This window comes from Mustelus asterias, chromosome 22 (genome assembly GCF_964213995.1).
Source record: "Mustelus asterias chromosome 22, sMusAst1.hap1.1, whole genome shotgun sequence".
Classification (NCBI taxonomy): Eukaryota; Metazoa; Chordata; class Chondrichthyes; order Carcharhiniformes; family Triakidae; genus Mustelus; species Mustelus asterias.
This window is the reverse complement of record NC_135822.1, coordinates 63,293,550-63,308,809: the sequence shown is the minus strand read 5'-3', so window position 1 is coordinate 63,308,809 and position 15,260 is coordinate 63,293,550. Positions and strand designations below refer to the sequence as shown.

At 42.4% G+C, this 15,260-nt stretch overlaps 1 protein-coding gene across 50 annotated transcripts in view; it reads left to right on the top strand.

Moving 5' to 3' along the window:
• The window catches only part of LOC144510121 (calcium/calmodulin-dependent protein kinase type II subunit beta), a 268,446-nt gene that overhangs the window by 162,147 nt on the left and 91,039 nt on the right, over window positions 1-15,260 (top strand). For all 50 annotated transcript variants that reach the window (XM_078239439.1, XM_078239470.1, XM_078239437.1 and 47 more), the window contains exons 7-8: window positions 2,402-2,504; window positions 8,419-8,502. In XM_078239439.1, the coding sequence (XP_078095565.1) occupies window positions 2,402-2,504; window positions 8,419-8,502 (187 nt within the window). The remainder of the gene's footprint in view (window positions 1-2,401; window positions 2,505-8,418; window positions 8,503-15,260) is intronic.

Genomic DNA, 15,260 nt, shown 5'->3' with positions numbered 1-15,260 from the left:
GGCCTTGTGGTTGATTGCAGATTAGCCTTGTACAGTTGATGTGTTGAGTGTTCTCATTCAGACATCCAAACCACCATATGGAAACGTGCAAAATAATGGAGCAATAACTCCAGTGAATTCAGAGGTGGAGGGTTTAGAAGCACCAGTGATAGATTTGGGACACTGGTCATGTGAACATGGACTGAGAACTGTGCTGCACATTGACTCCTGCACTGTGCTGTATCATGGCCATGTTTTCTGTTGGTGGGTGGGGAGGGTGAAAGGGTCTCAAGAGGGATGTAATCCGTGTTAAAATTATCAGTTCTCTCTAACAAGGCTTGAGGCTTTGGTGGCCTTGCCCCTGCTTGCATGTGTCTTTTGGCTGGGAGATTCTGCCAATGGGATGTGCTGGAAATAGCATGGCTGCTTTAGTTCAGAATGTGTGCTTCTAATTGCGAGATTATGCACATTTATATCAACAATCTTTTATTGTTATAAATATTTTACAAAGTGAAGAACAATATGACTTTTAAAAAGTAAATCGATGTATTTGTGTGTGTTAAAGACTCACACAGTGTTGATGGAAGCTTTTTTGTGTGTGTGTGTTAAATTTGCCTTTTTGGTATCTTGTGACGTGTAAATATTGGGAGTTTCTCAATGCTTTATGAATTCATCATGGTGCCAAGCCAATGCACCTGACGGTTAAGTCGTGGATCCCTCAAAAGGTGACAGCTTTCGAGCCTGCTGCTGCCTACAAACTGAAGAATTCAGGCCCAGGATTTGGTGACCTCTCAAGTTCGATCATGATATATGTTACTTTACACAGTCCCAAATAATTACTTTGTTACCAATTGATCATCTTGGCTTTGGTTTTGATGTATATTGGGCGGCGAGGAGGAGGCATGCATTCTGAATCAATTAATTCTATCCTATCTTCCCTGAGGGTAATAATGTCACTTGGATAGCACAGGGGTGGCTTTGCTCAAAGGCCTGAACTTCCCTGCTGTTAAATTGGTAGCTTTGTATTCCCATTCCCTCCCCCAGGTATGCTAGATGACCCACTCTTCCCCTGAGGTTAACATGGGTTTTGAACCTGGCCCTTCCTGGAAGATCCATGGCTTGACTACCTCCATTCCACCCCAAATTGCACAGCATTAATGCCTCCCCCCAGACCTCACTCTCCGACCCCAAGCACACACACGCCCGGACAACAAGGACTGCAGACACTGCCAGAGGATTACAAGGTGACTCCTTCCAATTTATGCTTGTACTGTGAGTAAGTCCTGAGCTTGAACTCAGCAACTTTCTGTAGGCCTGGGAACAATCTCATGCTCCAAGTATTTTAAGCAGCTCACGACCTAGCACTGCTACTTGTGAAATTAAGCAATTTTGTGCCATCAGTTATTTGGCTGTGTTTAATCCTTTTGATCTATTAACAAAGTAATTAAAAAGAAAATTATGAGTGAATGTATACGTGTCTCCAATGTCTCTTCGCTTTTGTCCAAAAATAATTGATGCTTGGCCAGAACCTAGTTTTCCAAACAGTGGTCACATTCCATTTTCTTATCCAATGCTGGCAAGACCTATAACGCTGGAGTGCCAGAGTCAAGCATAGCCCCTCTGATCAACTGACTGGCTCTCCATCCACATAGACAAATGATAAGGAATAAGCGCCCTGAATGATTTTTGCTTTCTCAGAGTCCAGGGCTTAGGCCATTCGAAATGTATCTAATGCTATACCAGCCATGATCAACACAAAGTAGTAATCAACTCTGGAATATTGCTGGTTAGGATGATAGGTGTGTATTTACCCTTGATTTTTCTCTCACTTCTGAGACAGGCTGGGTTAACAGATTATTATCTAGCTTAATGTCCTTCTGAACATTGAACGTAGGAACAAAGGTAGACCATTCAACCCTTTAAGCCAGTTCCACCATTGAAGAAGATTAATGCTGATCTGTGACCTCATGCCATCAACCCGTCTTTGATCCATATCCCTCAGTACCTTTGCTACACAGAACGCTTAACAATCTCAGACTTTAAATACAAATTGAACCAAGCATCAATTGCATTTGCTGAAGCGAGTTCAAAATTTAGGCCATCTTTTGCCTGCAGAGGCATTTCCTTGTTTTCAAGTTATGTCCCTTACGACTTACTAATCAGTAGAAACAGTTACTCACCGATTCTTAGCGATTGAATGGTGCAGACTACACAAAGTTGAATGATTAAGAAGTTGGAAGGTGTCTGAATTACATGACAGAACAATGGAGACCATTGGTGTGTGAGGATATCCCTTCATGCATTAATGCTCTGGGCAAATAAATGAAGGTTTTAAAGCTCTTGATCAAGAGATTGCTCCTGTTTTAAGAATTCTATTGCATAACAATGGCGATTTTCCTTCCATCTAAAACCACACCCGAAGCCTGAAAACTTACTCCTAGCCAGTAAATGCAAAGGTGCCGCAGTGAAGCTAGCAGACTTCGGTTTGGCCATTGAAGTTCAAGGGGAACAGCAGGCATGGTTTGGTGAGTAAGGCATGTCCTTTTATGGACATTTTCTACCCACTTGGCATTTTTGTCTCTTTTACTGTGATCTTTCCAAATATCACTTGTATTTATTATCAGATATAGACAGAAGTCCTGGGGCTAAAAGGATCATTTTCATCCTCAATCAGTCTTTTATTTTGTATCATGAAGTTGTGTAACAACGAGTTAAAATGGAAACTGTTTTATTGTTGTTAAGCTTGAAAATGGAGGGCCAAGTTGGGCTGCTAAAAGAAAAATGGGTCAAAATGACTGAATTTCCTTGGGAGGTGTTGAACATGTACCTTGTCCAAAGTGTTAGTGAGTCCTGGTTAAATAGCCAATATATCAACAGACCCGCTTAGAGGTGATCCAGTTATTGACAATTGTTTTCCACTTTGTCACCACTCTCTGGCATATGCAATGAAGTCAGCTCTCATTCCATCCATGTTATGTGCCGATTTTTCTATTAGTTTCAACTTATCTTGCTATTCCTCTTGAAAGAGAACTCTCTTAAATCGTGCCATGGGATTTTCTGACAATGCCCATAAATTCCAATTTCAATGTACCTTGCCAATTTTTACTTGCCAAATAATTATGTACTCTGCTGGCTGCTCAGTCAGTAGCCCCAATAGCTCCACATCACCTGTTGAATCATCAGCAATATTGCCTATTGGCTTCCATCATGACTGGCGATCCTCCTCATTACATTGCTGCATTCCCATCTCATGACTGACACTTGTCTTGGATGATATGTCAGCCTGGGCTCAGTGGCAGCACTTTCTTGTTTCTAGTCAGAGGTCATGACTTCAAGTCCCAATCCAGAAAATCACTTACATTTCAAAAGTATTTTGTTGACTCCAAAGCACTTTGAGATATCCTGAGAATTTGAAAGCTGCAATATAAACATTTGTCATTCTTACTGCAAGTTAGACTGAGCTTGCTACGTTCAAAGAATGACATACAAAGAATGATCCACCAGTCCATCCAGGCAGTCGTTTGCAATTACGACACCATATGCATCACAGTTTTTCCCAACACCGACATGTAGATTATTAATAACAGCAAATTTCAACGGATCTAATATAATTCCTTTGGGACAACACTGGAAATCTGCCTGCAAGCAGGTGCCAATCCACCTGTCAGCACTTTGTGCCTCATCACTTTCAGTCAGTTCTGAAGTATGGTAGATTGACACTAATACCCAAGTTTATCTTTCAGAGAAACTTGTTATGCCATGTGTAAAGCTTTTTGCAAGTCTCTGCGGATAATATCTGCCATTTTTCCCCGATCTAGAATCATGCTACCTTATTCAAAATACAATTAAATTACCAAGCTGGAACCTTCGTTTGAAGCTATGTTTAGTGTCCTCAATAAGTCATTCTCTGTCTAAGTAATCACTGCATCTCCTAAGGATTCCTGCTAGCTTCTTCCCTTTTGCTGACATCAAACTGATGAATTTGTCGTTGTCTGGATACGTGTTGTTTTAAAGATTGGGAGTGCATTAGCTTCTTTCCAGTTTAAGGGAACAATTCCAGATGCTCGGTGGGGGCAAAGGGCTCACAGAGGATAGCCTCCGCCACAGGCGGCATGGTGGTACAGTAGTTAGTACTGCTGCCTCACAGTGCCAGGGACCCAAGTTCGATTCCTGGCTTGGGTCACTGTCTGTGCGGAGTTTGCAAGTTCTCCCTGTGTCTGTGTGGATTTCCTCCGGGTGCTCCGGTTTCCTCCCACAGTCCGAAAGACGTGCTGGTTAGGTGCATTGTCCATACTAAATTCTCCCTCAGTGTACCAGCACAGGCGTGGACTATGGTGACTAGGGGATTTTCACAGTAACTTTATTGCAGTGTTCATGTATGCCAACTTGTGACACAAATAAATAAACTTCAACTCCCCAAGAAGTGTCAGGCGGATATCATCTGGACAGGCTACCCTATATATGTTAGGATTTTTAATTCTATTTAAAACACGAGGGTAAATTTTCCGGTCCTGCCCACCAGGAAATTGTTGTGGACACGACAGACAATTTGACGAACCATCTAAATTTGACCTTGGGCTGGAATTTCAGGAATGGCACGACCAGAAAATCCTGCCTGATGGTCTTCTGTGTTAATGTGTTTTATTGTTAATAACGGAAATGAATTCTGACAATGCAGCATCATTTTCAGTCAATGTAAGTCAGTCCAGTCAAGTTGACCTGGACTCATGGACAGGAATGTCGGACTTTACTGCATCCGTTAGCTGTGTGATAAATACAAGAGACCATTTCTTTCGTAACACTAAGAATGAGGATATATGTAAATTCCATTAAAATAAACATGGTAGCCCTTTGACAAAGCAGTCTAGTCGGTCATGTCCCACTTGTTTTGCTTAGTTTCTGTGTGCAGAGGTTTTCTGCAGTTGTTGAAGCAGTTTTTCAGCCTTCCATTTTGAATGGGTGGCCTGTTGCTGGAGGTCCAAGTAGCCACTTTCCAGCTGCATCTGCAGTTTGTCCTCTCAGCAGGCTCCTAGTTTTGATGGATATTATGGTGAATTTTCCTCTTGAGGAAGAAAGTGAATTAAGCAGCCCAGGCTCCTCCCATACACCTCCTGACTCTGAGCAAGGTGGCTGTGGAATAGGGAAGGAAGGTAAAACTCCATTTCAAAACTAAATTAAATTCATTTATTCAGTTTTACTTAGATGCTTTGCCTGAAATATAAGTAGTTAGAATTTAGGTACTTAGCAAATCAACGAAGCTATTATTAAGTGCTTGCTTTGGTGAATAGTACAAATTGTTTGGTACTCGTTTGAAGATTTAGTTGATGTAGATGAAGAGTAAAAGTTACAAATTTACATTCCAGTGGTTTAGTCAGATAAGTGTGCCAGGAGTAGTGGAGTGCAATGCTGTTATGTATCCTTCGTATTTGTGAATGGAGTTACATATGTTGGAAGAGAACAGGATGGACCATGTGAAAGTTGTCATCTCTCACTGCACTGAAATCACTTCCAGGTTAGGTTCCTAGTCCTGAGTGATAGCCCAGACATGTGCCAAAAGGCAAAAACACTGGAAGAGGTTGAACACTGGAAGAGGTTGACCAAATCGAAGCCAATCTAGAACTACCAATTGCAGAACTTAACCTACTGAATATGTGACAATAATCATGCAAACCTTTCTGGAGCTCTGCAAATTCTTTGAACAGTGCAGGTTTTAACAAAAAGGACGAATGGTACAGCTTCTGGGATAACACCAATATCATCATCAAAGTGATCTGACGCGCCTCCAGCGTTCAACCTCCCATGCAAACAGTGGTCTTCATTCAACAGAAACTGCACTGTCTGTGCATGAACATCATACCTTCTCCACAAACTGCATTTCAAGTTCAGCCCAATGTGCAACTGTGGTCACCCAGATCAGGTTGTTCACCATATAGTGAAGAAATGGATAAAAATTTGCCTCCGGATTCAAGGCAATCCACCTAACTACGCAGTGTTGTGTCTTGGTTATCTAACTTGACTTCAACTTGAAAAGCTGCAAAATGTCATTCACGAGATATGTTCTGGGTGACTGAAATCACACACTAAAGAGTTTATAATTTTCCATTTGTGCATCAAGTATCCACATGGTTTTTGCTGATGTGGTTTAGGATTGTGATTGAACTTTTCAGAAAATCAAAGTCTTTCTCGTCATGCCTTTCAAAAATGTTATTTTTGTGCGATCTGTGAACTCTCTTTGACATTCTAAGCTTCATCAAGATTGAAGTTGCTGTATTACTGCCAAATCTATTCCTTGACTTTAATGCATGACATGGCTTTAATATGGTGCCTGTGTTTCATCAGGTTTACATCTGAGGCCAAATAACGCACACTATTTTTAGCGATAAACTGGCTATAGATAGCAAACCTCTCTTGATCTTTCTATTGTGCAGCATCAGTCCACCTATCCCATCTTTCTCACCTACTGTTGCAGTGACCTGAAGAATTCACACCTGCCTACCCCAGCGAAATCAGATTTCCTACAATCCTTGCACATTAGCATACACCTGTCATTCTTCAACATCATTGTATTTCGGTGTGCAAGGTCAGAATTCACCCTTCACATAGATGCTGACTTTGCCCTGCTCCAGCTCTCTGCCACTATCCTTGACTCATCACATATCATTCTCATTTAGATTTCAAAATCCTTGCCCTTTTCACTTTATAGTCTCAATCCTGCCATCTCCTTCAGCCTGCCACCTGGATTCTTTCTGCACTCTGTTGTTCTTCAAGTTCTCCTATCTTCAGTAGAAGAGCCGTCATCCTCCTTTTTGGGAGCACTCTACCTAAACACCTTTAGTTCTGTTATCTTTCTCCCTACCTTCAAAGGCTTCCTCACAATCACTGCAACCAATTTATCAACTGTTATCTGGTTACTCTCACTTCTGCGAACTGCTTCAGAAGGTGCTACTGCATTAAAAATGCTGCATAGGTGGATTTGGCTTGACATCTTGTTTGAAAGATGGCATCTCTGACAATACTGGAGCTTGACCAAATGACTTCTGACAGTCGAAAGTGCTCCGACTGAGACACAACTAATAGCTTATAGTGAATGACCTGGTCATGTCACACTGAGTTAGGTTAAAATTACTCCCAGTCCCATCAGTTAATCTATTCAACCAACTTTGCTTTTATCTAGTGGCTCAATAGATAAATTGAGAGAGCATTGATGAATTATAGTGGTTCAAAATCAAGACCAACCGTTTTCCTTTGCAGCACATCTCCTTCAACCTTCTCCCTGCAAATTCAGGGCTTTTAAAAACACAAGACTGGCCCCAGTTAATCATTAATTGTTCACTCACTTGGTTTTCTCTTTGATTCTTCCTGCTCAGTTTGGTCATCGCAGGCCTCGGATTTTTCAGTTGGAAAAGATAAAGGATTCATTTGAAAGTGATTTCACTTGCTTTGAGGAGCTCAAAATGTTCAACAGCCCAAACTCAAAGATGCTGCATCAGCCAGCCTCAACTGCAAGGCAAGGCCACAATGGACAAAGCTGTAAAGATTAGATCAGGCACCATCCCATCCTCCCTGAGGTCAGGCAGATTCACAGAGAATATTAACAAAGCTACGCAGACATTGATATTATCTAACCTTGACTGTCAGAAATCTAATGCGACAGGAACCCTGGTGAACAGTAACATCAATTGCAGCAGGCCTGGCATATTGCACCCCTCCTTGTGCAGTTGACTTCAACAGTGAGAATAGAAAGGAATAGGAGAAATATTTTGTTGAACAAATTTTCATTTGCATAGATTTCAACATCAGGCTACTTAACTGAGTTGTGATTTTTTTTTGCAGTCAGAAAATTAATTTTAAATAATAATGTCTTGACCCAGTAAGAAAGATGTTGGGTTAAACCATCACTGATTAGGTTTCACAGAGAGATGTACCAGAGAAAAGGACATCTCTCTGTACATCTCTTTCTTTTAATGTTGTTATTTCATGGGACGTGAGCGTTGCTAGCTGGGCCACCATTTATTGCCCACCTCTAATTGCTGTGGATCTGGAGTCACATGTAGGCCAGACCAGGTAAGGATGGCAGATTTCCTTCCCTAAAAGACATGAGTGAACCTGATGAGCTTTTAATGACAATCAACAGTGGTTTCATGGTCATCATTAGACTTTTAATTCCAGATTATTTTTTATTGAATTCACATTTCACGACATGTCATGGTGGGATTTGAACTCAGATCCCCAGGTCTCTGGATAACGAGTTCAGTGACAAAACCACTGCCTACCCTTAAATTTCTAGAGAGACAAATGTCCCTGACACTTAAATGCAGCACAGTGTAAGTGCAGTTCTTTCTGCAAGATGCATTTGTGAAGATGTATTAGATATTGGTATATAAGTACTGGAGAGAAACCTAAATCAAAATACTTGACAAGCTTTCTTATCATCTGCAGGTTTTGCAGGCACACCTGGCTACCTCTCTCCCGAAGTACTTCGAAAAGAAGCCTATGGAAAGCCTGTGGATATTTGGGCATGTGGTGAGTACAAGACATAAAAGCAAAATCACTGCAGATGCTGGAAGTCTAAAATACAAATTAAAAAGTGCTGGAAAAACTGAGCATATGTGGAGCGAGAAACTATGTTAATGTTTCGAGTCCTATATGACTCTTCAGAAAATAGTATTATGCACCAGGAGGAGTAGGGTGAAAGGTTAGCCTTGCCAGCTGCTCACTTGAGATGAGTGCTGATCCAACCAAGCTGCTAATGGGAGAGGTATTGGGAACAGACAAAAAGACTCTTCCCTCAAATGAATAGGAAAATATCAAGGGTGTTTTTTGAGTACAGTCCCAGTTAATGCCACAGATATTAATGGGAGGATATCTGCCAAAGGTAAGACCCTTCTCAGACTCAAAATGGAGTAAGGTTCCCAGAAACAGACTTTCTGCCATTGTAGTCGAAGGAGATTATCTGTCACCATTAACCCTTAAAGGAAACAATTCCTCTGGTGTTTATTTTTCTGTCATGATACCCCTCTCAAACTGAGTCAATCTATTAATTCTGTGGGGTGAGGGGGGTGGGGGTGCGGAGGGGGGCTGCAGAATCGCCATTGTGTCTGCACACTACAGTCCTCAACAATAGAAGCATGATCCATGTACCATCTCTGCCCCCAGAGCTTAATTGATGGGAAACACTTGGTAAGAAACTGTTCCTCCCAATATTCTGCCCATGAGTCATTCCACTTCAGTACTGAGGTCCAATAAAGTTCCAATGCAGAATGATAGTGGGGTTAACACCAGTTCAGGGAATACAGAACACAACCAGTTGTACTTGTAACAAAATGTAAATGTGCATTAGATCCCAAAACCCATGCTCCATCCAGAAAATCAGCAACTCAATGGAATATTTCTGTCTAATTGTGACAGTTCGGAAGGCAAGGACAAAATCCAAATGAGTCTTTATAACATTTAGGTTTTAGAATTTTTTAAAAATTCATTTCTGGGATGTGGACGTCACTGGTCAGGCCAGTATTTATTGCCCATCCCTGATTGCCCTTGAGCAGGTGGCCTTGAACTGTTGAAGTCCATGTGGTGTAAGTACACTCACAGCGCTGTTTGGGAGAGATTTCCAGGATTTTGATCCAGCAACAGTGGGGGAATGGCGGTTTATTTCCAAGTCAAGATGCTGAGTGGCTTGGAGGGGAACTTTGAGATGGTGATGTTCCCATTGTCTGCCCCCCTTGTCCTTCTAGATGCGAGCAGTCATGGGTTTGGAAGGTTCTGTCTAAGGAGCTTTCATAAGTTCCTGCAGTGCATCTTGTAGATGGTATACATTGTTGTCACTATTTGTCAGTGGTGGAGGGAGTGAAGATTTTGTGGAAGGGGAGCCAATCAAGTGGGCTGCTTTGGCTGGATGGTGTTAAGCTTTTTGAGTGTTTTTGGAGCTACATTCATCCATGCAAGTGAAGAGTATTCCAAGGCACAACTCCTGAGTTGTACCTTGTATATATGGCGGCAGATTCAGGGGAGTTGGGTGGTGAGTTACTTACTCACCACGTGATTCCTCGACTCTGATCTTGTCCTGTAGCCACAGTATTTAAATGGCTGGTCCAGTTCAATTTCTGGTCAATGGTAGCCCCCAGGGATGTTGATGGTGGAGGATTCAGCAATGGTAATGACATCAAACGTCAAGGGACAATGGTTAGATTCTCCCTTGTTGGAGATGATTATTGCTTGACATTTGTGTGTTACTTACCATTTGTCAGCCCAAGCCTGGCTATTGTTCAGGTCTTGCTGCATTTAGGCATGGACTGCTTCAGTACCTGATGAGTTACAAATGGTGCCAAACACTGTGTAATGAACAGCGAACATCCCCACTTCTGGCCTTAGAATGGAAGGCAGGTCATTGTTAAAGCAGCTGAAGATGGTTAGGCCTGGGGCACTAATGTGACAAACTAGTGTAGTGTTGTCTTGGAAGTGAGATGATTGAATAACCACAATCAAGTTCCTTTGTGCCTGGTATGATTCCAGCCAGCAGAGGGTTTCCACCTGATTCCCATTCACTCAGTTTTGTTAGGGCTCCTTGATGCCATACTCAGTCAAATGCTGCTTTGATGTCAAGGGACAGCCACTCTCACATCACCTCTGGCTTCAGTTTGTTTGTCCATGTTTGAACCAAAGCAGTAATGAGATCAGGAGCTGAGTGACACTGGCAGAACCCAAAATTAGCATTGGTGAGCAGGTTATTGCTAAGCAAGTGCCGCTTGATGGCACTGTTGATGACCCCTTCCATCTGTATACTGATGCTTGAGAGTAGACTGTAATTGGTCAGTTAGGATTTGTCCTGCTTTTTGTGTGCAGGGCAGTTTTCCATATTGCTGGGTAGACATCAAATGTTGTAACTGTGCTGGAACAGCTTATCTCGGAGCACAGCGAATTCTGGAATACAAGTGTTCAGTACAATTGCTGGCTCAGTATATTGTCAGGGCCAGAGACTTTGTATTGTCCAATGCTTTGAGCCATTTCTTGATATCACATGGAGTGAATCAAATTGGCTGAAGACTGGCATCTGTGATACTGGGGATCATGCAGAGGAGGTTAATCTGGATCCGCTATTCGGTACTTCTATCTGAACATTGATGTGCTGGGCATCTCCATAATTGAGGATGGGAATATTTATGGATCCTCTTCCTCCAGTGAATTGTTTAATTGCCCACCACCTTCCATGGCTAGATGTGGCAGGGCTACACTGCTTAGACTTGATTCATTGGTTGTAGAATCACTGTGTCTTCTACTTGCCGCTATGCTCTTTGGCACGCAAGTCATTACTGAAAGGAAAGACAGTGGGCAGATAATGGCAGGCATTTAAAGAATGAATAAGTGAACTCCAGAAGTTGTTTATTCCTGTGTGACGCAAGGGAATTGTTCCCAAACCATGGCTTACAAGGGAAATTAGAGATGGTATCAGATTCAAGAAAGAAGCATACAAATTGGCAAGAAAAAGCAATAGGCCTGAGGATTGGGAGCAGTTTAAAATTCAGCAAAGGAGGACCAAGGGATTGATTAAGAAGGGAAAAATGGAGTTATGAAAGTAAGCTAGCGGGGAACATAACTGACTGTAAAAGTTTCTATAGATATGTAAAGAGAAAAAGATTGACAAAAATGAACGTAGGCCCCTTGCAGTCAGTAACGGGAGGATTCATAACGGGGAATAAAGAAATGGTTGAGGAATTAAATTTGTACTTTGCTTCAGTCTTCACAAAGGAAGACATGAATAATGTACCACAAGTGCTGAGAGAAACATGTTTTAGTGAAGAGCTGAAGGAAATCAGCATTAGTAGAGAAATGGTTTTGTGGAAATTGATGGGATTGAAGGTGGAGAAATCGCCAGCTCCTGATAATCTTCATCCCAGAGTACTGAAGGAACTGGCCCTGGAAATAGTAGATTCATTGGTGGTTATTTTCCAAAATTCTTTGGACTCTGGAATAGTTCCTTCAGATTGGAGGGTAGCTAGTGTAATCCTGCTATTCAAAAAGGGAGGTTGAGAGAAAACAGGGAACTATGTGGCTTAACATCGGTACTGGGGAAGTTGCTGGAGTCTATTATCGAGGAGTTCATAACTTGGCATTTGGAAGGCAGTGGTACAATCAGACAAAGTCAGCATGGATTTACAAAAGGGAAATCATGCTTGATGTATCTATTAGACTTTTTTGAGGATGTGACTAGCAGACTTGACCGAGGAGAACCAGTGGATGTGGTTTATTTAGACTTTCAGAAGGCTTTCCACAAGGTCTCACATAACAGACTATTATGTAAAGTTAAAGCACATGGGATTGCAGGTAATGTCTTGAGATGGATAGAAAACTGGTTCGCAGATAGGAAGCAAAGAGTTGGCATAAATGAGTCATTTTCTGATTGGCAGTCAGTGACGAGTAGGGTTCTGCAGGGATCTGTGCTAAGACCCCAATTGTTCACACTATATATTAATGATTTGGAAGAGGGAATTGAATGCATTATCTCCAGATGTGCAAATGATACAAAATTGGGTGGGAGGGTGAGCTGTGAGGAGGATGTAGAGATGCTTCAGCGTGATTTGGACAGTCTGAGTGTGTGGGCATGTGCATTGTAGATGCAGTATAATGTGGATAAATGTGAGGTTATCCACTTCAGTAGCAATAATAGGAAGACAGATTATGACTTAAATGGGTGTAAATTGAGAGAGGCGGATACTCAATGAGACCTTGGAGTCCTTGTGCATCAGTCACTGAAAGTAAGCGTGCAGGCATAGCAGGCAGTGAAGAAGGCAAATGGTTTGAGGATAGGGATGTTTTGCTGCAATTGTATATGGTGTTGGTGAGGCCACACCTGGAGTATTGTGTGCAGTTTTGGTATCTTTATCTGAGGAAGGATGTCCTTGCTATAAAGGGAGTACAGCGAAGGTTTACCAGGCTGATTCCTGGGATGGCAGGTCTGTCATATGAGGTGAGACTAAATCGGTTAGGATTATATTCACTGGAGTTTAGAAGAGTGAGAGGGAATCTCTTAGAATCTTATAAAATTAAGAACATAAGAACATAAGAAATAGGAGCAGGAGTAGGCCATCTAGCCCCTCGAGCCTGCCCCGCCATTCAATAAGATCATGGCTGATCTGACGTGGATCAGTACCACTTACCCGCCTGATCCCCATAACCCTTAATTCCCTTACCGATCAGGAATCCATCCATCCGCGCTTTAAACATATTCAGCGAGGTAGCCTCCACCACCTCAGTGGGCAGAGAATTCCAGAGATTCACCACCCTCTGGGAGAAGAAGTTCCTCCTCAACTCTGTCTTAAACCGACCCCCCTTTATTTTGAGGCTGTGTCCTCTAGTTTTAACTTCCTTACTAAGTGGAAAGAATCTCTCCGCCTCCACCCTATCCAGCCCCCGCATTATCTTATAAGTCTCCATAAGATCCCCCCTCATCCTTCTAAACTCCAACGAGTACAAACCCAATCTCCTCAGCCTCTCCTCATAATCCAAACCCCTCATCTCCGGTATCAACCTGGTGAACCTTCTCTGCACTCCCTCCAATGCCAATATATCCTTCCTCATATAAGGGGACCAATACTGCACACAGTATTCCAGCTGCGGCCTCACCAATGCCCTGTACAGGTGCATCAAGACATCCCTGCTTTTATATTCTATCCCCTTCGCAATATAGGCCAACATCCCATTTGCCTTCTTGATCACCTGTTGTACCTGCAGACTGGGCTTTTGCGTCTCATGCACAAGGACCCCCAGGTCCCTTTGCACGGTAGCATGTTTTAATTTGTTTCCATTGAGATAGTAATCCCATTTGTTATTATTTCCTCCAAAGTGTATAACCTCGCATTTCTCAACGTTATACTCCATTTGCCATATCCTCGCCCACTCACTCAGCCTGTCCAAATCTCTCTGCAGATCTTCTCCGTCCTCCACACGATTCACTTTTCCACTTATCTTTGTGTCGTCTGCAAACTTCGTTACCCTACACTCCGTCCCCTCCTCCAGATCATCTATATAAATGGTAAATAGTTGCGGCCCGAGTACCGATCCCTGCGGCACGCCACTAGTTACCTTCCTCCAACCGGAAAAACACCCATTTATTCCGACTCTTTGCTTCCTGTCGGATAGCCAGTCCCCAATCCACTTTAACACACTACCCCCAACTCCGTGTGCCCTAATCTTCTTCAGTAGCCTTTTATGGGGCACCTTATCAAACGCCTTTTGGAAATCCAAAAACACCGCATCCACCGGTTCTCCTCCATCAACCGCCCTAGTCACATCTTCATAAAAATCCAACATGTTCGTCAAGCACGACTTTCCCCTCATGAATCCATGCTGCGTCTGATTGATCGAACCATTTCTATCCAGATGCCCTGCTATCTCCTCTTTAATAATGGATTCCAGCATTTTCCCTACTACAGACGTTAAGCTGACCGGCCTATAGTTACCCGCCTTTTGTCTCCTTCCTTTTTTAAACAGCGGCGTAACATTAGCCGTTTTCCAATCAACCGGCACTACCCCAGAATGCAACGAGTTTTGATAAATAATCACTAACGCATCCACTATTACCTCTGACATTTCTTTCAATACCCTGGGATGCATTCCATCCGGACCCGGGGACTTATCCACCTTCAGTCCCATTAGTCTACCCAGCACTGCCTCTCTGGTAACATTAATTGTATTAAGTATTTCTCCTGCTGCCAACCCTCTATCGTTAATATTTGGCAAACTATTTGTGTCCTCCACCGTGAAGACCGACACAAAAAACTTATTTAAAGACTCAGCCATATCCTCATTTCCCACTATTAACTCCCCCCTCTCGTCCTCCAAGGGTCCAACATTCACTCTAGCCACTCTATTCCTTTTTATATATTTATAAAAACTTTTACTATCATTTTTTATATTAATTGCTAGCCTAGCTTCATAGTCTATCCTTCCTTTCTTTATCGCTTTCTTAGTCTCTCTTTGTTGTTTCTTAAATTTTTCCCAATCACTTGTTTCTCCACTATTTTTGGCCACTCTGTACGCAGCTGTTTTTATTTTAATACTCTCCTTTATTTCCTTCGTTATCCACGGCTGGTTCTCCCTTTTCTTACAATCCTTGTTTTTTGCTGGAATATATTTTTGCTGAGAACTGAAAAGGATCTCCTTAAAAATCCTCCACTGTTCCTCAGCTATCCTACCTGCCAGCCTGCTCTCCCAGTCTACCTTAGCCAATTCATCCCTCATCCTATCATATTTCCCTCTGTTCAAACAGAGGACACTGGTTTGGG